Raw genomic sequence first — 21594 nt, forward strand, 5'->3', positions numbered from 1 at the left:
CCAGTACGCCAAACAATCCCTTTGTGGAATGGATTCTTGGTCATCGAAGGTTTATAATTTTTCTCAAATTAATTTTTCCCTCCGTTAAGGAGGGAATAAACTTACTTTAATTAATAGTTACCCCGATGATTGCTTAAGCCTTTATAAAATTGTTTTATACTTATAATTATTCTAAATTTTAATTTTTAAAATTAAGATACTAAGTTATGTTCATGTAGGGAATAAGCTTAAGCTTTCCTGAACTGGCAATTCTCTTATTACATCCGATTTTTAAAATTGTAATTTTTTGTTTATAACTGATGTCTTTTTTTGAAATCTTTCGAATGGGAACTCAAAATATTAAGATTGCGCGCCATGATTTTTAAAAATGTATGTGAGTGAAGTATTTTTCCGCGGTATTTTTTGCTATAGGCAAATATTTGGAGGAAAAGTATTAAGGTCACCTGGTAACACCGTCCTAACACATTTCCAAGTTCCTTAAGCTTTCTTTGTTGTAATTCCTCCAAAATGGACTGGTACGTGGGCACAGAGTGGGAGGACAAGAGCCGAGGTCTGGCCAAGAAGGTACTGGACGTTCAGTTTACCGAAATGGAAAAACCTACGACAGTCAGCACGGTGGAGTTCAGTGTCAACAATAAGTGCGCCAACTTGGGCGGACGACCTAGCAAGTACTTGTCCAGCGACGAGTCCTCAAAGTATCCCCAACTACACAGCTTGGAAATGGGCACCAGTCTGACCGCAGTGGACTGTTATGTAGAGCTCCTCCTGCAGCAACTTGTTCCCGGCGAAACGGCAGCTTGCAGCATCACAAGCAAAACCGGCGAAATAATTGAGTTTGAACTAAAGCTGGAGAGGATTGTGAAGAACACGCAAGTGGAGAAGCTGGACGCTGCTCAGATCTACAAGGTGGCACTGCGCCTCAAGGAGAGCGGCGTGGCCACCTTCAAAACGTTCCCGAAATTTGCCTTTGATTACTTTGTGCGGGCCGCCAAGCTGCTGATCACCTACAAACCCTTCAACCAACTGACCAAGAAGACGAATGGCATCAACGGTCAAGAGGTGGAGACGCTTTTCATCCAGATACAGACCAACTTGGCGGCCTGTCTGCTGCAGGAGAAGCGCTACGAGCACGTCATCTACCACACGCAGTTCGTGGAGACGGAGGAGGGTCCCAGCGAGAAGGGCATCTACCGGCGGGCGCTGGCCTACTACCACCTGAAAGAGTTCGCCAAGGCGCAGGCTACGATCGAGCGGTTGCCCAACTACGAGGAGAAGCGAGAGTTCAGCAAACTGCGCGACAACATAGCGGCCAGCTGGAAGGATAGTAACGCCCATTACAAGGAGGTGGTGCAGCGCATGTTCAGCTAGTTCCCATTGATAACATCTTTATGTCAGTTTATAAAATAGCCTATGTTTAATGTACTACTTTGATTTCCTACTCTTTTTGTGGTCGAACTTGGCCCTCCTATTCTTGGGGTCAAACTTGTCCTTTTTGTTTTTATGGTCGAACTTGTTCTTCCTGTCCTTTCGGTCAAACTTGTCCTTGCGGTCAAACTTATCCTTGCGGTCAAACTTATCCCTGCGTTCAAGCTTGTTATCCTTGTCTTTGGGATCCAGCTTAGCTCGCTTGTTCTTGTATTTCATGCCACCGGTCAGGTTGGGTCTCTTGCGAGAGGACTTTTCTTCCATTTTGAAGAGTTCTGCAATGAGAATATTTATACTTTTGTTCTAGTCCGAGATCCATGTGGCAACTCACCTTCATCTGGATCCTCGCCCACTTCCTCTTTGTAGTACTCCGCATCGTCCTCGGGATCGCTGTCATTGCGTCCCTCCGCCGCGCGCTTGGCTGCCCACTTTTCGTCTTTCTTAAGTTTCAGATTGCGAGCCCGATTCTCGGCCTGTTCCTTCTTACGTTGCTCCTTCTGCTTTCGCTTCTTTTCCACGAGCTTGCGCGTGGTTTCCTTCTCGTCCTCCGTCTTGACCACATGGTCGTGGTAAAGAACTTCGCCGGTCAGGAGGCCCTCCTCTATTTTGATGAGCTGCAAGGTTAGGCGCGGTCCGATCTCGTGCAGCTTGATGGAACTCTTGTTGTCCTCCAGGTTGCCCTTGCTTTTGAGCGTTTGCGCCAGGACCACATGTGACTGTTCGTCGTCCTCGGCCTCTGATTCGGAGGCATAGCCATCTCTGGAAAAGATGCAGGTAAATTAATGGATGAAATGGGCATATCGGGGCTGCTCCTTACTTTGTCACAAAATCCACCACTTCGTTGCACTTGCCCAGATTGGGTACTGTGCCTTTGACTATCTTCTGGACCGCTCGCTTCAAACCCACGGGCACCACCTGCACGGAGTAGTGTCGCATCTCGACTAGCTTCGTTTCCGGATTGTACGAGAAGAGGACACAGCGACGGATGGTGCCTATGTTCACCTGGGCCAGGTTGATGGAGGGGAACATGTTTTGGAACGTGGTGGCCATCAGCTTCAGGTGCTTGCCATCGCCACTGAAGTTGTTCATGATGACCAAAGGAGCGTGCTTGAAGTGGTCGTTGTCGATCATCTGCTTTTTGCTCAACGAGATCACATCCCTGGACAGGGTGAATTGGTGGACCTGTTTGAGGATTTAACACCTGTGTTATGAAATGCGTTTAACTAAGCGTAAACATACTACCTTGAAAGTCAGGGAAGGACCGCGCGGCAGACGAACCACTTTGAAGGACAGCTGTGTGGAGGCCTTGTTGAAGATGCCCATGTGCGAGACGTGGAAGAAGCTGCTCAGGCTGACAAAGTCCTTGATGCGGTTCATCCGCTTCTCGCGCAAGTTGCTGGCCGTGAAGGGCTCCATGATGCGGCGGAAGTCCAGGGTGAGATCCGTAATGTACGGACAGGTCAGGCCGCGGTGGATGACGAAGGAGTGCGGCGCCTCCACAATTTCACTCGGCTCGCTGGCCTTAAAGGCCGCCGTACGCGTCTTTGGATGCACTTTCTTTTTGCCGCCCATGTTTTTGTGTTTCTTTCTCCACTTTCCTGCCGCACGTGTTAAGATCAGTGTGGTCGCATATGCGGGAAATACCTTCCGCGCTGAAACCGGCCCCTCTGGTCACTCTATTTTCATTTAAAACTTTTTCCCTCCAAATCAAGACCCTTTCAACTTCCTTTTGTTTAAATTATATTTATTTAATCACACTTAACATAGCAAACACAAATGATGTTTTTTCGTTTCATTCATGCATTTAAAGTTTTACAACTGTTCTTGTTTGATTTCTCTTTATCAGCTAGTTTTAGACAAATTTTATTTTATTTAGTGGCCAATTGTTTAAAATGTAATAGTGAAAACTGAAAAAGAAATTCCGCAAAATTGCTTACGCCGAGCTGCAGTGTTGCGAATATAAATTGCATCATAATCGAATATTTCCGGATGTTTGTTGTTTATCTCGAAAATTACAACTATATATTTATGTTGCGAAAAATTAATAATATTAATATTTTTAATATTAGCATATATGTATATTTATATAAATTATAGTTCTACAGCTTAAACTGAATTTGGAGTGTTTAGTTTTGCTTGCTTTCTTTCTTTCAACGGCGATCGATTTATGCGATACTCTTTAAATCTGTATATATAAAACTTCAGTTTAAACCGCAGTTAACTACAGCCGGATGTTGTTTTCGATTCTGTTGCTGCTGTTGGTGGTGGTGGTGTTGATTTGATTTATCAATTTATGCACATATGACAAACTGTGACTGAAAAACACAAAAACATCTTATGCGGTCCATCAGATATTCGCTGCTTCTGATCTTGTAGTTGTTGCTGCTGCTGCTGTTGTTGTAGTTGTAATTGTTGTTGCTTCTGTTTATGTTGCTGTTCTGGCGGTTGCGGGGGATAGCGAAAGTTGCTTGGGGCGGTCACTGACAGCACTGCTTGCGCACATCAGCGGTAACCGTCGGCTTTACGTCGATGGGCTCCACATTCGACGGACGAATGACATCACCTTCCGGCGGATCTCTGATCTGTTTCTGCGACACAATGCGATAGATCTCTGAAAACCGAAAAAAGGAATCTGTTAGTCAATCTTCACTTGCAACACTTTTTTAATATCCCTCAAAAAGATTTCTCATTACCATTACTTTTTGGATTTCAACAACTAGTGTTAAGTTAGATGACACATTTTTTTGGTTTTTTTGACTTCCAGGAACCAGTTTAAAAATGTTTTTATAAGCATAACTTTTTTTCATGTTTGAATTTGAACTTACAAAATTTTAAATTTAAGATTAAAAATATACCCTTTAATATGTATGTAAAAAATAAATAATTTTCAAATAGATAATAACTACAACATAAATGAGTGGATTTGAAAACAAGGAAACTCCCCGTTAAAATAAAGCGTTTCTTATATGCCACTTAAGGATATGTTTAAAATTATTTTTGATACAATAGAATTGACTGCCTATTAATAGAATTAAGGTAATTGCTACATTAAGCTGAAGAATCTTCAGATGAAGGACTCACCTGTGAGTATGTTTTGGAATGCCGTTTCAACGTTCGTCGAGTCTAGGGCCGAGGTTTCTATGAAACTCAAGCCGTTGCGCTCGGCAAACAGTTTCGCCTCGTCCGTGGGCACGGATCGCAAATGCCTCAAGTCGGACTTGTTGCCCACCAGCATAATGACGATGTTCTGGTCCGCGTGGTCGCGCAGCTCCCGCAGCCACCGCTCCACGTTCTCGTAAGTCAAATGCTTGGCAATGTCATAAACGAGCAGGGCTCCCACGGCACCGCGATAGTAGGCAGAGGTGATGGCTCGATAACGCTCCTGGCCGGCCGTATCCCAGATTTGCGCTTTAATTGTTTTTCCATCGACCTGTGTCGGGTAGACAAAATAAGTTGAAACAAAGGAAGAACATTAGAATAGTGACAGTAATTGGCAATTTCGCCAAGTTAGACTTGTGGTGCTTTTGCTTTGAAAATCAATATAAAAACTCAACATAGTGATGTCAGCAGCTAGGTACAAATTAGAGTCCATGGGGATATTACCAATGGGACATTTGGGTACCCAATTCTGACGTCAGTTGAATAATTTAGTTTTAACCGAGCCAAATGCCCCTTGATACTTTCTTTCATTTGGCTACTGGACAACAACTTAGCTTAATCTTAACATAGTTCAAATTGCTTGCAAAAATATTTAAAAGAACGTATGATTTAAATTTAAAAATAATAATGAATTTTAATGACCTTTCATGTCAGAAAAATATAAGAATTCAATAAATTGGTTTTATTTTAGTGACTTTTTTCGTTTAAGTGGCAAGTATTATGTCAACATTTAGCTTTTCCCCGCAGGATTGCTCCATAAGTTATGCAAGGACACCAATTGGCAATCCTTTATTTAGTGAAATTCTCAGACACTTACTGAAATTGAACGTAAGTTTTCCCCCCATTTTCTGATAGATGCCATCACTACGCGCCCTCCCTGCAAAACGCACACGCAAGTTCTCCGTGACCCACTCAGTGGGTGGTATTTTTCCAAACCCCACTCCATCTCATACTTTTCCGCCTTGTACTCACCTCTATGCTGCGCGTTGCAAACTCAACGCCAATCGTCGACTTGGACTCCAAATTAAATTCATTGCGCGTGAAACGTGAGAGCAAGTTACTTTTACCAACACCCGAGTCACCGATAAGGACAACTGCAAAGGATTAGAGAGCATTAGTGACGCTGGCGACATTGGCATTGGATAATCGAAAGATCCCAAGTTGCATAATATATGTGGGTGTGTGTTTCAGCCAGTAGTTTGTGTTTTACGGCAGGCCAGGAGTGTGACTTGTAGCCCGCCTAGGTCATGTCCTCCTTTTGCTGCTGGCGCGGCGCCCCAAGGTCAGCAAGTACATAAAACCGCTATGCTCGGGGAATTTCAGTCCATAGGCCATGGAAACAAATGTTTTATGATTGTGGGAGTTGACGTTCGGGAGTTCGTGTTATTGTACTTTATTGCCGATAGAGCAAACATTTATTAAACAATTGGGTGGGAGTGGTTTGATAACTTGTTCATTTATTCAGTATCATTGGAAAACCAGCCTATTACTTAAAAGAAAGCAAATTGTTTGTATTTTTTGTCTACAAGATTATCTTTTATTTTTTTTTGCTAGAATCTATCAAGCTTATATTATGTGTGAATTTAAGGAGCACAAATCCTGGATAATTTTTATATTTGACACATTTTTTGAATATTATTGATTTCATTCAGAATAAAATAACATTAACTCATCAAACACTATTTGCAATATCAATCTCTCCGTAGCTGCACAGAAAAAAAAGTAGCTCAAAATAAATCGAAATGCGCCAATGAATATAAAAGAAATCCAACCTTGTATATTATTTCATATTAATCAAAACAACAATATCAGTAGGTAAATAAATACGAAGATGATCACGTAAAGCCTTTGCCTCAGTAAACCGTTTTTAGATACAATTTTTAAATTTTAGTTTCAGAATTAAACAAATTAAGGTTTTAACCAATCAAATTATTCATAATATCGTATACATTTTCTCTCTGTGTGGACAGCTGAGAGCAGCCTGGTTACACTTATCAGCGAGAGCGCTGAGTCACTCCGTTTTCTACTCTCTATCTCTTCGTTTCTAACGATCTTCAAGAGAAATTACTTAGTTAAGCGGATGTGACGAGAAATTAAAAGGGGAGTAATCGACGGCTATTACTTACTAGGGGAATGGCTCGAACAACCCAAATATACAGCTCACTTTGGTTATGTGATTATGTGCTTATCGCCGAGTGGAATTCTTCAACAATTGTTGGCAGGTTCCGTGAGTCATACATTTTTAATATCGTTATGTGTGAAATGTGTGGCCTAATCATGCATATCGTCTGTTTTTGTACTTTTTTTTGGATGCTTGACCCAAAAACGGAACCAGATAAGGGTTTAAATATTTGACAAAAGATGCCAGTTCTATATTATAATTAATGGCATTCAACAGTTGCTCAGCTGTGATTGTAGTTTTTCAAGCGCAATACGAATATACATATGGCGTAGTAGCAAACAAAGGAGAACTGAGAATTGATGACCCCTTGAGCATAAACAGAAAAAATTCTCTGTACAATGGGACAAATGGGTTGTAATAATGATTTTGTTCCACTGTGCCACAAATTTTAAATTGGGAGCGGGAGAGGTGCTCTCTCATCTCACTAAAAGAAGTAACAAGAATTCAATGCAAAAGCCAGCTGTGCAGAAATCATAAGAAATCTAATCAATTACGGAATATGAGTGGACGGCTAAGCAATGAAAAACTACTTTTTAAAAGCGATTAGAAATACGATTTGCCTTTGCTTTCGTATGCAACGTGGCGAGAGCAACGGTATCGTAATGACAAAACAGACAGTTAACGGCAAAGTACGCGTACTTCAATCCGGAAGAGAGAGAGCTCCAAAGAGAGAGAGAGCGGGAGAGCACATAAAGGGCATCCAACTGCAGCTGCAAAAACAACAACAACAAACTCGGGGGGCGTACTTCTTGGACTTATTTTGGGAATTAATCACACAAACACACAGAAACACACACACGGGCACATGAACTTTGGGCTGTTGTAGTGCACTTTTTGTTATTCTCCAATTAGTTTCAATTAGTGCAATTGAGAGAGGAGCGAGCCTGGAAATGCTGCTCCTCCTTCTTCGCCTCTTCCACGATCTTCGACTTCGACCACCGGCTAGTGTCATGTTTATAATTACCTTTGAACAGATAATCGTACTCGTCTTCTCTTGCACCCATTTTCCTGAATTTGTTTTGCTATCGCTCTCTGGATTGGTATCCTTGGCTAATCCAGCTCCGTCCTTTTCTATATGCGGGTGCTAAACGAAATCCAATAATCTGCGCGCCGCCGATTTCTTTAATGCGTTTTGTCGTAGGCTCTCACACACTTTACACTTTTATTTGCAGTTGTAGTTGTAAAGAAAAAGAAAAATGTATATCAGTATTTTGGTGGTCAAATCGATTGGGTTTTCAGCTCGGCAGCGTAAAAATCTTTGAGCAGAAACCGTCCGGCAACTGGTGCGGTATTAGTTTGGCAATTAAAGCTGCTTTCAGCGCTTTTATTTGTAATTTTCTCTTACACAAAACTTAGTCACTCCCAATATTAATCGAAGTGAAGTTGGCTGCGGCTTGTAGGTTTAGGTGTCATCGATAACATCGACGTTTGGCAGGTATCATCGATGTTTATCCATCTCTAACTGCGGAGGGAGTCTTCGCTACTGGCGGAGGGTATGTGCCGCGAAACTCAAATGTGTCTCCGCTAGCCCGGAGTAAGTATTCGCTATCTGTATTCACAAGCTATCGATAACGAGGTAGAATTAAACGACACGTAATGTAATTCCCGCCACGCTTTAGGGATGTCAACTGGACGCGTAAAAAGCAAATATATAACTATAATAACAGTTCAAACATTAAAAACTTTAATAATTTACAATTTTTAGAAGTAGCCGACCATAAGTAGCAAAGTTAAATAAAAAAAAAATAGCCCAATAAATAAAACTCACTTTTACTTTGAATACAAAATATAAAATGGTATGTTTGTTTTAATATAAAATACTTGTATAAAACAATAAATTAAGTATAATGTGCAGCTAATACTTGCGTTGATCTCTTAAGTGGTTAATTTACTTTGTTCTTATTGCACTTAAATGCGGGCGCGCTGCAAGGCCAAGGCTGGATAAATGAGCAGGAGACCGCCAGAAATATAGGTGATCCTCGAGCCCACGCACCAGAAAGCTATAGGGATTACAGAGTTCAGAGGGTGTAAAATCAAGAAAACATCTCCCCTTACCAATGCAGCCCACTACGGGACCCAAAGCACGAGCCAGGGCTCCCAGGGAGCGGAATATGCCTAAGACGGAACCCTTCTGGTCATCGTTGCCATACTTGGACACGAGTGTGGTCAGGCAGGTGACCGCGAAGGCGGTGGAGATTGCAAATAGGGTCATGCCGGCGTAGAGCATCCGACTGCCCTCGGCCAGGCCAACTAATACGAAGGCGGGCACAATCAGGTACAGACTAAAGATGGCATAACCCTTGATCTTGGCCTCGGGTAGACGACGAACAACTGAACCCTGCAGCAAAGTCATAATGACACCTGCAAAATAATTTTCAATTAAATAGAGGTTTCAAAACCTCACAATATTTCCATACCCGTCGTCAAAAACATCCTGGCCTGATCCATCGAAGTGTAGCCAAATTTATGGTACATCAGAAAGGTGACGGTGAACTCCAGGCCGGAGTACAGAAAGAGGTACAGGAAGTATATCAGGCCTACGGATCGCAAGGCCTCCATATCTTTCTTGGGCACATTTTTGATGGCAGCAAATCTGGCAATACAAGTATTACATTGAAATATGATTTGGCAATCCAGGCATAATCGTAGATAGCTGGACACTATTCCTCGGAACTTCTTTTAATCAGAAGCATTACAGGCGTTTGTCAACTGATACGTTTATCAAATAAACGTGAGTACCGGCACGATAATGTCTATCAAACCAGTCCGGTAAGTCCGGTTCGAACTCACTACGTTTGCACGACGACATGCTAATTAAAACAATGAATTACCTAAATATGGCCGAGAAGTTGAGCAACTGCAGGCCATATGCAAGCGCAGATGAGATCTCCTTAACACGTTTCTCCTGCGAAAAGGTCAAACTTTGTATTATGGTTTGTGGATAATTACTTTAGTCGAACCTTGGGCAAAGTCTCGCGCAGGCAGCAGCCCAGCACCAATAGATCTCCGATAGCCAGACCAAAAGCCAACAGCGAAGGCAGCACAAACCAGGATCCTCCACTTTTATCCGAGAAAATGGCAAAGAGAGCTCCAATCATGGGACCCACAATAAATCCCAGCGAGAAGGCCACGCCCACCAGGGCCATGCCCCGCCCCCGGGTCTTAACACTGGATACATCCGTGATGACGGACATGCACAGCGATATGTTTCCCTTGCTGATGCCTCCCACAAAACGGGCCAAGACGAACAGGGCAAAGTTGCTGGAGCAGGCCCAGATCAGATAGGATAGCGCTATGCCAGACTGGGAAGGAAAAAAGATTTGCAATGTATATAGTTCACAGAAATATTGCTTACAAATTGCTTATTGCCGTAGAATGACTTGATGGTTGTTATGTTTTTTTTTTCCATGTCTGTTATTTGTTATAAATTAAACTAAATAAAAAAACAAATTATAAAGTAGGCGGGATATTCCTTTTGGCTACGATAACAAAAGAGCTTAAAATATGCGTTCTTTTGCCGGAAATAATATAGTACTTCTGACTTATCATGGCGTAAATATCTACAAATTTCTTGAATTGGGCTGCTGTTTAAGATAAACACAAAATTCTGAAGTAGAAAGGCGACTGCTCTTTCGCATATGTAGATTCGAATTTAGCATAAAATACAAATAAATGTGGTGACTTCAATTGGGAGGTAGTCAGTCATACATTAAACCACTCGAAAACATTGATTTCTTACCGCACAAACCATCAGGACAGGTTTCCGGCCATAGTAATCCGAGAGTCCTCCGACGATTGGACTGGCCACGAACTGCAGGAAGCTGAACATTGAGCCGAGAAAGCCTCCAAATAGCACCGATATATAACGCTCCGGAGCACCGAGGAGCTGCTGGAACCATCGCACCCGATCAGTGAGCACAGCATAAAGCCCGGAACTATCGTTCTGGCGGTAATACTCCAGCAGCGAGGGCAGCAGCGGCAGAATAATGGTGAAGGCCAGCAAATCGAAGAGTAGTGACACGAATATGATGTAGATCATTGGGTCACTCTTCTCCGGTTTTCCGTTCTTGGATCCTTCCTTTTCCAGCTTATTGTTATTGTTGTGATTGCTGGGTGGACCATCCGTCTCCGTCTCCACGGCACTTGTTCCATTGTGGCGACTCCGTAGGGCGGCCATGTCTGCTTATTCCGAGTTTGGGCGTTTGCTTATGCCGTGATTGCGTGCGTGTACGGGTATTACTGCAGCATAACTGTATCGACGGTACCACAACTCCACCGACAACTTTTGGCCCCTCAAGAAGTGCTCCAAAAACCGCCACACAAAGTGAAAGTTGAAAAAGCAACAGCTGATGGCAGGCGGTCTACTACGTTCAGACAAGCATTCAAACCTGTTGCTTGAACGTGCAATAGAATATGAAGATTTACATTTGTGCATCAAAAAAGCTTTTTGGAAAATGTAAAGTCCAAAAATAAATAAAAATAAAATTGAAAATTTCTATCAAACGTTTTTTAAATATCTACTAACAAACAATTGGCGCAAATATATGGAACAAATAGGTTATACCACAAGATATTTCGGCTTAAACAATTTTTACGAATTTACGGCTTATATTCGCAAGCTCGATTCCCACTACAAATTTGTCCCCCAATGGCATAAGTTTGGAAGATACAAAAACTTTATTTGTTGCACCATTCTAGATGTTTGTTTTTAAACGTTTTTGGGATATTTTTTAAATAAAAGTAAAAATGAAAAATAAAATGTTCCCGACCAAAAACTCTATAAGATTATTAGATTCTTTGGTAGAACAATCCCTAAAGTGTATGTTGAAGAAAAAACATTTGTTTTTGTAGTTTAACAATGTCGTTAATCATTTTTGTGGTGATTAACTGCAAAGAAAATGTACTTTTATTTTTGGCCCTATACATTGCGGAAAGTGGTCAACTAAATAATAGCATTTGAAAACCGATATATTTATTTTTGTTCATTTAGAGGGTCCTTTTTGCACCAGTCACGGAATAGGCAAGCCTGTCACTACTTAGATCACTTCGTGTTTGCATCACTGCTAAAAATCGTCGTGCGGCGAAAGCGGCCCAAGCTGCAACGGTCACACTGTTTGTAGATGCAAAATAATGACGCTGACATACATCACATCGAATCGGACCTATTTATATTTTATTTCTTTATAAATGGATCAGCAATCAGCAGCAACGAGCCAAACAGCAGATTCCACAGCAGCAGCAATCGCAATCGCAGCCGGATCAGCACCAGGACCCGGAGCAAGTGCCGCGGGAACAACGCCCGGCGCAAACTCTTCGACCTTTTGGAAAAACAGCGGACGACGGGTGCCCGGAAGGCCCAGTCCCAAGCGCGAGCTCGAAAAGTCGGCAGGAGTTGGGGTAGCGGTCGGACGAGGCGCTGCCCCCGGAACTGGCATGGTGTCCACCTTCACCGAGTATCAGAAGTCGGTCAGCGATGCCTGGGACATGGGCGACGACGAGTTCTGCATCATCAGCAGCACGGAGGCGGCTGCAGCGGCGGCAGCCGGAGCCGGCGGTGGTAATGGTTCTACCACCAGGACTCCTTAACGCAAATGTTTACATCACCGGTTTGATTTCCCACAGATGCCACTCGCTTTTCGCGGCAAGTGTCCCAGACGGCGGCGCTCAATGTGATCGAGACGCACTCGCGGAGCAACCAGAACCACCACGCATCCCGGCCAGCGAACGAATGTGGCACGGACTCGATCCAGAGCAGCAGGAGCTCGGCGGACGACGGCAAGGAAGACCGCAGATCGCTGCCGGACAGCAACGAGAACAGGTGAGCGGCGCTAACGCAACTGGGAAGTTATAAAGAAAGTTGAACCCAGCGCCCGCAGTTGTGCAAACAAGTCAGGGGTGGAGCAGGTGCCGACCAGGGTTAATCAGTGGTTTAAGCGGAGGAGTGCTTTTCTTCTATATTGCTTCCAACATTTTATAGTTTTTTTTTGGTACTATTTTAAAGTAAAAGCTAAAAAGTAACACAAGTTTTCTCAGTTCTCCGTTAGATTTAAGTTATTTTAAAGTTATTTTTATATACTTATAAAAAACAAAACGAATTTTAACGTTTTAACAAGTGTTTGCTTGGTAGCCGCTCCTAAAGCATTTCACTTCCTTAACTGATAGCCACTCCCCAGCCCTTCCCGCAGTGCCATGTCAGCAGAGGCAGAGCGAAGACCGCAAGCAGGCAAGAGCCCTTCGGCTAGTAATCGAGGTTGCATTTTCAGATCGCGCTTGAGGAACTACCCGGGCAGACCCCAACTGCAGAAGATTAGCTCGAACTGCCAGGACAGCGAGTACGAGACAAAAATTGAGAAGTTTCAGGTGGTGTTAGACTTGCCACAACTGGATTTGGTGGCTCTCAAGAAGATTAGCTGGTCAGGCGTACCGCGGAAGGTAAGAATCACAAGAGTAACCGGATCATCCAATACCTAATACAACTCCATGTTTAGATGCGCGCTGTCAGCTGGCGACTCCTTTCGAAATATCTTCCTCCTTCAAGCGAGCGGCGGATGGCGGTGCTTGAGAGCAAGCGGCAGGGCTACCAGGACCTCAGACACAACTACTTTCGGGTTGATAGCCAGGATGAGACGCAGCAGGACACGTACCGACAGATTCACATTGATGTGCCACGCATGAATCCGCAGATACCGCTCTTCCAGCAGCAGCTCGTTCAGGAGATGTTCGAGCGGATACTGTTCATCTGGGCCATCCGCCATCCTGCCTCCGGCTACGTGCAGGGCATCAACGACCTGGTCACGCCCTTCTTCATCGTCTTTCTGCAGGAAGCCCTGACGCCGAACACGGATCTGGAGAAGTACGACATGTCCACGCTGCCCGAGGAGACGCGTAACATCATCGAGGCGGACTCATTTTGGTGCCTCTCAAAGTTTCTCGACTGCATCCAGGATAACTACATCTTTGCCCAGTTGGGCATACAGGAGAAGGTTAACCAACTCAAGGATCTGATACAACGCATTGACGGTGAGTAGGAATGTTTTGCATTTCGCAGAAGATAAGCTTAATTAAGAGTAATCAAGTATAGATAGAGATATGTTGATGGACTTGAGATAAGATAAGTGGGAACGACTGCATTTAGTCTTGTGGAAGAAAAAGCTTAAAGGTAAACCTCCCGTTTAAAATTTGTTCTAGTGTTAATTGATATGTGCCTTATGACATATACTAACAGCATTATGCCCGCAACTGATAGGATTAATTACTACAATTACCCTTCAACCTATAAGTGCCGAATGATAATACAAATATATAATTCCCATTTTTAGTGAACCTACACCGTCATCTACAGGCGCATGGCGTCGACTACTTGCAATTCTCATTTCGCTGGATGAACAATCTGCTGACACGCGAGCTGCCGCTTCATTGCACCATCCGACTGTGGGACACATATCTAGCGGAGTCCGACGGATTTGCCCTGTTCCATTTGTACGTGTGCGCGGCTTTCCTTCTGCACTGGAAGGAGCAGCTGATGCAACAGAACGATTTCCAGGTAATTCGCTGATAAGGCTCAATCAAGCGTCTACTGATCAATGATAATTCCCGCCAACAGGGTCTCATGTTGCTGCTACAAAATCTGCCAACGCACAACTGGTCCGATCGCCAAATCAACGTTCTGCTAGCCGAGGCATTCCGCCTAAAGTTTACGTACGCGGATGCGCCCAAGCATCTGGAGACGAAGAGTTGACAAAAGCAACACAAACAACGCATATACGTAACTTAGATGTTAGTTTAATACGATTTGCGGAATATACCTACACGATACACGTACGCTACATACATTTAATAATTATATACAATTTGTTATTTAGCCGTTCCTCTCCATTTGTTTTCATTTTTTTGTCGTTTTCGTTTTGTATTTATCAACAATCCGTACGTAGGCAACCGCTAAAGTTCTGCGCTTTTTGTACATACGAATCAAAATTCAAAATACAATTTTACACGTTCAACGGGTCGAGCAGTTTCAATTGAAATTTGTCTTTTATAAAAACAAATCGGATCAAAAGTGAATGCGAACTAAATACTTTTTCCATGTGAAAACTCAAATTAGCCTAAATAATAAAGTTTAAAAGCTATAAAGTGGATGATTATACAATTACAATTTGAGTTAGCAAAGAAAATCGATCAGTGGATGTAAATTGAACTCATGCAGCACATTTTTAGCTGTAGGAATAATAAAATTCTTTGCTTAAAGCTCTGACTAACTAACCGCCTTCTTATCCTAATTCTGTCTATCGGCGATGTGCTTCAGCTGTTTGAGCACCGTCTCCAGCAACTTCTTCTTGTCGTTTTTTCGCACCAGCGAGAAAATTGGCTTCTTATCCGCTTCGCGGATCTTTTCCAATATCACAATGATGGACTGCGGTTGCACTAGGTGGTAGCGGTTCTCCTGCTTGCCATAGTCGTGGAAATACGTGCTCCACTCCTCGAGGATGAGCAGGTCCAGCAGTTGTCGGTTACGCAGAAAGTACTTGCTCAGCTCCCCTTCCTTCAGGCCAGGAACTGGCTCCGAAGCCGCAAAGAACTCGCACTGCATCAGATCGAGGTTAATTTGTGTTAGCGCTCCGGTGGAAATCTGTTTCACATCCTCGTCGTACATAATTGAGTAGATCTTTTCCGCAATGTGCTCGAAGGTGCGGCGGCAGGCCGCCTGGGCGATGTGAGGCAGCTTGAAGGCGAAGTTGTCGAAGGTGCTCTTTAGGTACGAGATCATGTCCGTAATAAAGGCGGAGGCAATGCCCGGCGGTTCCACCAGTAGCCAATCATAGGCGCTCAGCTCAAAGAACTCGTCGATTTTGGAGCAGATGCGCAAGCCCACCTGCTTCTCAGCATCCTGCCGGGCCACATGGAACATGGCCGATGGTGTCTGTGACACACTCCTCTCCGTGTTGGTCATGTGACAGACGAACTCGTCCAAAAACGGACCCGCCTTCTCCAAGTACTGCGTGTCGATAATGATTTGAATAAGCTGCGTCAGCGTAATGCTTGGCTGGCGAAACACTACCGAAAGGCAGCCGCTGAAACTCCTAGTCAGCAGCAGATTGGCCGCCTTTCGCACCATGGCAGCCACCTCGTTGGGAGAAAGGGTCAACTCCTCGGCGAACTTCATGCAGGCGTACATAAATTCCTTGGCCTGGTGATAGACTTCGGGCACCATGCGCGAAAAGGGGAACTTCTTGGGAAACGGAGCATTCTCCAGCTGTTCCGAGTGGAAGGGGAACCGCTCTATGATGCCCTCGTACTCCTCCACATTCTGCACAACCATGGGTAGGAACTGCTCCTTGTCGAGGATTTCACGAAAAACATGCACCCAGCGTTGCAATAAAACCTGACAAAAATTAAGGTGTTGGCAAGTATTTCGAGAAATGGAGAATGCGTTTACCTCATTATAATGATCCCGCATGTTGTGCAGCAATTCCCAGAGGATGCTCACTGTGTAACCGTAGCACTTGAAGGTGTTGATGGACAGCATAATCAGATTCTTGATGCGCAGCAGTATATTGGGATCGGTGCAGGACGAAGAGCTCATGCTGATCTCGTTGACAAACTTGGTCAGCGAGGTCGACCACAGATCCTCCAGATAGCTGCTGGTCACCACATCGCCAGCCGTGTTCTTCACGTGATCCTCAACCACAAAGAAGCCAACGATGGCGCAAATGTAGGTCTTGTAGGCCTCCAAATTGTCGTGCATGTTGGGCGGCGGCTGGAGCACCAGTTTCGCCTGATCTCGACGCTGCTGGCGGTAGTCCTTCTCGAAGTATTCGCGCTGCCCCAGCACCATGTAGATGTGTAGGCAGCGGTAGATCGGCGAGAAGTCTATTAGGTCCTGGGCACTGACATTGGCGCCATCATCATCCCCTCCGTTCACCTGTTGCATGTGCTCGGCAATGATGGCGTTGATGTCCCGCTTTTGGAGCTGCTTGGTGTGCGTGATGGCCAGTTCGCCAATGCGCGGCGAGAACTTCCTGATGTTCTCCAGAAACTCCCGGAAATCCGAGGCTGAGGAGCGACGAATGTTCTCCTTGATGATGGGTATCTGTATCTGCATCTGGGTGGCAAAGCGGTAGTTGTGCGTCTTCAACCGCGTCAAATGCTCCGTCTCAAGGGTTTCCAGAGTCCTTAGAGCCTGGTAGTACTGCTTATTCTTGGCCTGCTGCGTGAACTTTATGTAGCACTCCAGCGCAGGCAGACAGGACTTCAGTGCCTCGATGGCGCTGGCCAGATTGGATTCTATTTGGCGGGCCCGCACCAAGTCATTGCCCTGCTGGATCAGGGAGGCACTAATCTGGCGCAGCGAGGTGTCCAACGAGTGCACCTCGTCGTGCAGTTGCTTCGCTTGGGTGCGCACTTGCAGCAGCTCCTGTATGGAGTCAATGAAGCCCTGGTAGTACAGGTTACATATCCGTTCGATCTCCTTGTCATGACTCCGAATCCGCTGCTCCAGCTGCTCTCCAATCTGCTTGGTGTTGTTTCCTGTCGGGAAACAATCAAATGAAATGGGCGTAAACAAAGTTGAAAAGCGACCGTTACCTTCTAGTATCGAACGGAATGTAGGCCCCCAGTAGTCATCCACCGCCTCTATGTCTTGCACGGTTACCTTGGACATCTTGTTCCCTCTGTTTGCCTACTTTTCTAGCGAATTTGATAAATGAATAACAAATTCTTATTCCCCTATGATAGTGTTGGTAACTGTCTAAGGCGCAGAGTGACCGTGTAACATTTACCATTTGTATGATTTGCACTTACAAATTCCTCCAATTCTCAACACTGATAAGTTTTTAACAACTCATTCCGCGCCGTTTTTCAAATTCATAAATTAGCGAAAAATAATATGGAAAATCTTGACTTTACAAATTAATGATTCCAAAACTATTCCAAAATTGCTATGCTTTTGGGCTTTTGCGCTCAAATCGTTTAAAAAAAATTCATGGAAGCATACAGATGTGTATCACATTCAGTGACTTTATCCGCGGCTACAATTTGCACACCTGGCAACTCTATCTATTGCGCACGGTCACTCTGAATACAAAACAAGTCTTTTCGGCATGATAAGAAGCTGCAATCAAACGATTTCATTATTCAGAGGTACAATTGCAAGCTTCAAAACTATGCCATAGAAGGAATCATCAGAAAGTTAGTCTACCAGCAAGATGCAAAAGCAAGAGGAGGTGCTGTCGCGCCTTCGCCCGATACTCGACATATTTTTGCGCGAGAATTTTTCCTCGACCAACAATGTTTACTTTGAGAAGCTCCTCACGCACTTGCAGGCCAAGGGTAAGTAGACAAATCGGAGTGGGCGTGCTATCTTCTAGTCACCGATCGACTTGTATCTCTTCGCAGAGAATGTGTTTGTGCTGCAGGCCCCATTTGTGGTGGACTGGGTGGACAGGTGCATCACAGCGTTGACGGAGGACTTCAACAGAATCCACCCGAAGGTGGTGTCTTTTATGTTGAATCTGACCAGCTATCTGGCGCACAACGAATGGATGATTGTGCGCCTAAGGGAGCTCGATATAGTTAACAGGTAAGTGGCCTTAGCAAAAGAAACGCCGGGCTTATCCGCTTATCATTTCAGAGCTGTTAAACTGCTGCAAGGTGATCACAACTTCAGCCCTTCGATTAAGCTGGGCGGGATTCGACTGATGAAGTCCGTCACCGATTACAGCATGGGTCTAGCATTTCTGCGTATGCATCGAATCTGGACGCTGCTCATCCAGTATTCGAACAACGATCACACTCTGTATGTGGTGCGAGAGGCTCGACAGGTTCTTTACAATATGCTATACAAGTCCTGCGACAAGCTGCACGACAAGGCTGTTACGCTGGAGATCCTCAGCGAGATCATGCAGCCGCTTCACGACAATCTGTACAAGAACACCGACGGCGAGGAGCGCATCCACATCAAGGTGGACGACAACGAATTACTGCACAAGATCTCGGCCACGTTGGACCTGCTCTCCTACATTCTGCAGCAGACACTGGTGCTTGAGGAGCGTACCAGTCTGATAGCCCTGCTCAAGGAGTATCATGACTTCGAGATAACCATTTGGAAGCTGATCGATATGACTCACAACCCGTACTTTATTGAGAAGATCTTCACCACGCTGAGCAGCTACAACTTCGCCCTGCTGATGCACGAAAAGCTGCTAAATCCTGACGCTATCGAGCCGCCGGAGGAGTTCACCGAGTTTGGGCTGTCGTTCTTCAATCTCATGAAATTCTTTATCACCCGCAAAGACGGTATGAGCTTTGTGAAGTTGGCTGAGCTGAATCACGTGCTATGGAAGAAACTGGGAGCTCGGGCGCCCAAGGAGATCGTAATCCAGCAGGAGCGCGTGACGTTTGAAAACCAGTTAATATGCTTTCACATGTTGCCTCTGCTTTTCTCCATGAAGTATGCACAGAAGATCGCCAACGAGGAAAACAAGGTCGAGCTTTTCGACGCATATGTCGTCAAATTGTTGGAGATCTCCTGCGAGCAGACCCTTCGACTCTGCTACACAATGCGGGATACCTTCTTTACGGCGGACGGAATGACGATGGAACTGGTGACGGCCGGGCTTGCGAACAAATGCATACACAGCCTGCTGGCTCTGGAGAATGTTCTCGACCGGGAGCAAGCAGTTACTGTTTGCCAAGCTCTTCTCTACGTCCTCCGCGAAGCTGTGGCCTTGAGTGTCATCACAAACAACACACAAGATGACTGCCACAGCGTGAGCAGCGCGGGTAGCTCGTACCTGGAAATGTATCCGCGGGGCACCGAGAAAGTCGTCAACGATCCCCAGGTGCTGCACTCCGTCATGGTGGGTTTGCGCACCCTAATCGAACGCTTCAAGATCACTTGGAAGGAGTCGGTGGAGACCATTGGCCTGGTGAATTGTCTAGCCTTTGTTCTGGAGAACACAAACATGGACGCCAGGGTAAGTCCTATACAGCCATTATAAAATGGTTAATAAACTCAATACCATTTCCGTGTTTTCTGACATTTAAATAAAATCTTTTTTTATATTTATTTTAACACAGAATTGTCTGTTAATACTCATAAACAAATTAATTGTGACTCTTTGTTTTACTTTTGAACTTTGAACTTGACATCTTAATTTAACCAAAAAATAGTTTTGTTCTAGAAAGCTAATAACAAATTGGATTTCCAATGTTAATTTTTAATTTTTTCAGTGTACTGTCCAAGCACTGAAGCTCGTCCAGCTGGCTGTGGAACACTTCCTTTCTCCCAACATGGCTCTGCTGGTTGACAACCTGCAGGGTTCTGCTTTGGTTTGCCTGGGTCCCATCATCGTCAAGCGGATGCACGACACAATGTGGGAGGTGCGCGACACAACGCTCGAACTCACCACCTCCATAGCCAGTATCTCCCGCATCAGTAAGCATATTAATATCATTTAAGTACTGTCGATCTTTAATGATCCATTGATTTTCCTCAGAGTTTCCCGCCTTTCAACGTTTTCTGATTGACGCAAAAATACCCCCTATAGTCTACGAAATGGCCAAGAATGATTCGGAAGTCTATGTGCGAGCCTCCGCCTTTAAATGCCTTTCGCAAATGGTTTCCATAAATCTCTTGTGGGAAAATTGTCTTAGCCAACTCGATCTTGTGGTGAGTAGGCCGATTTCGATGTCTAAGTCTTGCTGCAGGTCTTAAATATTAACTAAATCTCCACAGGACCATCTTATGTATGTGATGTATCGGGAGACCGATGATATTGTGCGCGCCGAGGCCGTAGTTACGCTGATGAAGATCTACGAGCACCGCAAGATCCATAACAAGTATAAGAACACGCTCTTCTCAACCCTAAACTATTGTGTAGTCGGGGATCATCACGCAGAGGTAAAGATGAATGCACTGAATTTTTGGCGCCGGGAGATTTACCGTCAGTTCAGCAACCAGGGCATGATTGATGGCTCCTTTCCTACGGTCACCTTTTCCAAGGAACAGAAAAAGATTGTCACGCTGACGGAGAAGGAGATCCAGACTAGCATTGCCAAAGTATTTGGGGAGGTTCAACAGTACGGATATTTTGGCATTCTACTCAAGAGCCTGCGGGAAGAGACTTCGATGGAGGTGCTGGAGCTCCTCATAACCGGCGTCAGGATAATGAGAGAAAAGTTTGAGCGCCACAAAGGCATAATGGATGAGATTGAAATGAGATCGCCGCTCTCTCACAGCGATAGCTCAACATTCAGTTTTCCGTCCGAGCCGCAGCCATCGCCAATTCCCCAGCAAGCACCGGTTCATCCCAGCGAGGCAGACGAGATCATTGAGTCCATACTAAACTCGCAGGATGCCCAGCTTCTGGAAAAGGCGTTTGAAACCCAAATGCAGATAAACGAGGAGGCGGAAAAGGTGGAGAAACGGCACATCGATGAGTTCTACTACAAGCAGTTCGCGATGCCGTTGCGACAGTTCTTCGAGGAGCTGAAGACCATTGACCTCGACCAATTGGTCAAGCAGCACCAGGAGTGGTTCGAGTGCAAGGAGAACTTCACCTCCCTGCTGGATGATATCCTCGGAGCGTTAAAGCGCGATGATGAGAATATGATATCGGACTGTTACTAATCCGGGGCTTAGCCGATTTCAAGTCCTAACCGCTCTGTGAAGTAAGCTAAAAGTGTTTTTCCTGAAATAGAAAATATTTTTGATAACTTTGTAAGTGTTGCACACGAAATGAGATTTTATTCCGCCTCGGCAGACAAAAATAAAATAAACGTAAAAGCAGTATAAGATAGGCCTACTAAGCAGGAAAATATTTAATGGATTA

General features: G+C 44.6%; 7 protein-coding genes across 9 annotated transcripts; 3 read left to right on the forward strand and 4 right to left on the reverse strand.

Moving 5' to 3' along the window:
- Positions 1-431: 431 nt before the first annotated feature.
- On the forward strand, positions 432-1422 carry LOC128265657 (uncharacterized). Its single transcript, XM_053001840.1, has one exon. The coding sequence runs from the start codon at positions 508-510 to the stop codon at positions 1366-1368; it is 861 nt and encodes a 286-aa protein (XP_052857800.1). The 5' UTR covers positions 432-507; the 3' UTR covers positions 1369-1422.
- LOC128265642 (protein Peter pan) lies at positions 1386-3061 on the reverse strand. Of its 2 annotated transcripts, XM_053001820.1 has the most exons (4): positions 2668-3060; positions 2243-2607; positions 1757-2184; positions 1386-1700 (listed from the first exon to the last, which is right to left on the reverse strand). In XM_053001820.1, exons 1-4 carry the CDS (start codon positions 2995-2997, stop codon positions 1423-1425), a joined length of 1401 nt encoding a protein of 466 aa, XP_052857780.1. In that variant the 5' UTR covers positions 2998-3060; the 3' UTR covers positions 1386-1422. The 2 variants fall into 2 exon arrangements, with proteins under 2 accessions (XP_052857780.1, XP_052857789.1); XM_053001829.1 differs by lacking the exon at positions 1386-1700 and having other exon boundaries at positions 1773-2182; positions 2668-3061.
- Positions 3062-3152: 91 nt separating this feature from the next.
- On the reverse strand, positions 3153-8214 carry LOC128259609 (ras-related protein Rab-11A). Of its 2 annotated transcripts, XM_052992168.1 has the most exons (5): positions 8112-8214; positions 7731-7925; positions 5557-5678; positions 4507-4855; positions 3153-4036 (listed from the first exon to the last, which is right to left on the reverse strand). In XM_052992168.1, exons 2-5 carry the CDS (start codon positions 7768-7770, stop codon positions 3903-3905), a joined length of 645 nt encoding a protein of 214 aa, XP_052848128.1. In that variant the 5' UTR covers positions 7771-7925; positions 8112-8214; the 3' UTR covers positions 3153-3902. The 2 variants fall into 2 exon arrangements, with proteins under 2 accessions (XP_052848128.1, XP_052848129.1); XM_052992169.1 differs by lacking the exon at positions 8112-8214 and having other exon boundaries at positions 7731-8091.
- A 341-nt stretch (positions 8215-8555) lies between these two features.
- LOC128259602 (major facilitator superfamily domain-containing protein 10) lies at positions 8556-11176 on the reverse strand. The gene is made up of 6 exons (XM_052992156.1): positions 10506-11176; positions 9727-10068; positions 9598-9671; positions 9184-9359; positions 8822-9127; positions 8556-8766 (listed from the first exon to the last, which is right to left on the reverse strand). The coding sequence occupies exons 1-6, from the start codon at positions 10941-10943 to the stop codon at positions 8675-8677; spliced, it is 1428 nt and encodes a 475-aa protein (XP_052848116.1). The 5' UTR covers positions 10944-11176; the 3' UTR covers positions 8556-8674.
- A 572-nt stretch (positions 11177-11748) lies between these two features.
- LOC128258162 (TBC1 domain family member 22B) lies at positions 11749-14633 on the forward strand. The gene is made up of 6 exons (XM_052989641.1): positions 11749-12323; positions 12389-12584; positions 13030-13198; positions 13255-13786; positions 14086-14309; positions 14370-14633. The coding sequence occupies exons 1-6, from the start codon at positions 11954-11956 to the stop codon at positions 14502-14504; spliced, it is 1626 nt and encodes a 541-aa protein (XP_052845601.1). The 5' UTR covers positions 11749-11953; the 3' UTR covers positions 14505-14633.
- LOC128258157 (exocyst complex component 6) lies at positions 14529-17509 on the reverse strand. Its single transcript, XM_052989628.1, has 3 exons — positions 17348-17509; positions 16200-17290; positions 14529-16145 (listed from the first exon to the last, which is right to left on the reverse strand). Exons 1-3 carry the CDS (start codon positions 17421-17423, stop codon positions 15039-15041), a joined length of 2274 nt encoding a protein of 757 aa, XP_052845588.1. The 5' UTR covers positions 17424-17509; the 3' UTR covers positions 14529-15038.
- A 299-nt stretch (positions 17510-17808) lies between these two features.
- LOC128264427 (uncharacterized) lies at positions 17809-21557 on the forward strand. Its single transcript, XM_052999877.1, has 6 exons — positions 17809-18091; positions 18158-18341; positions 18393-19737; positions 19994-20198; positions 20260-20432; positions 20499-21557. Exons 1-6 carry the CDS (start codon positions 17968-17970, stop codon positions 21390-21392), a joined length of 2925 nt encoding a protein of 974 aa, XP_052855837.1. The 5' UTR covers positions 17809-17967; the 3' UTR covers positions 21393-21557.
- The last annotated feature ends 37 nt before the right edge of the window (positions 21558-21594 follow it).

This window comes from Drosophila gunungcola, chromosome 3R (genome assembly GCF_025200985.1).
Source record: "Drosophila gunungcola strain Sukarami chromosome 3R, Dgunungcola_SK_2, whole genome shotgun sequence".
NCBI lineage: Eukaryota > Metazoa > Arthropoda > Insecta > Diptera > Drosophilidae > Drosophila > Drosophila gunungcola.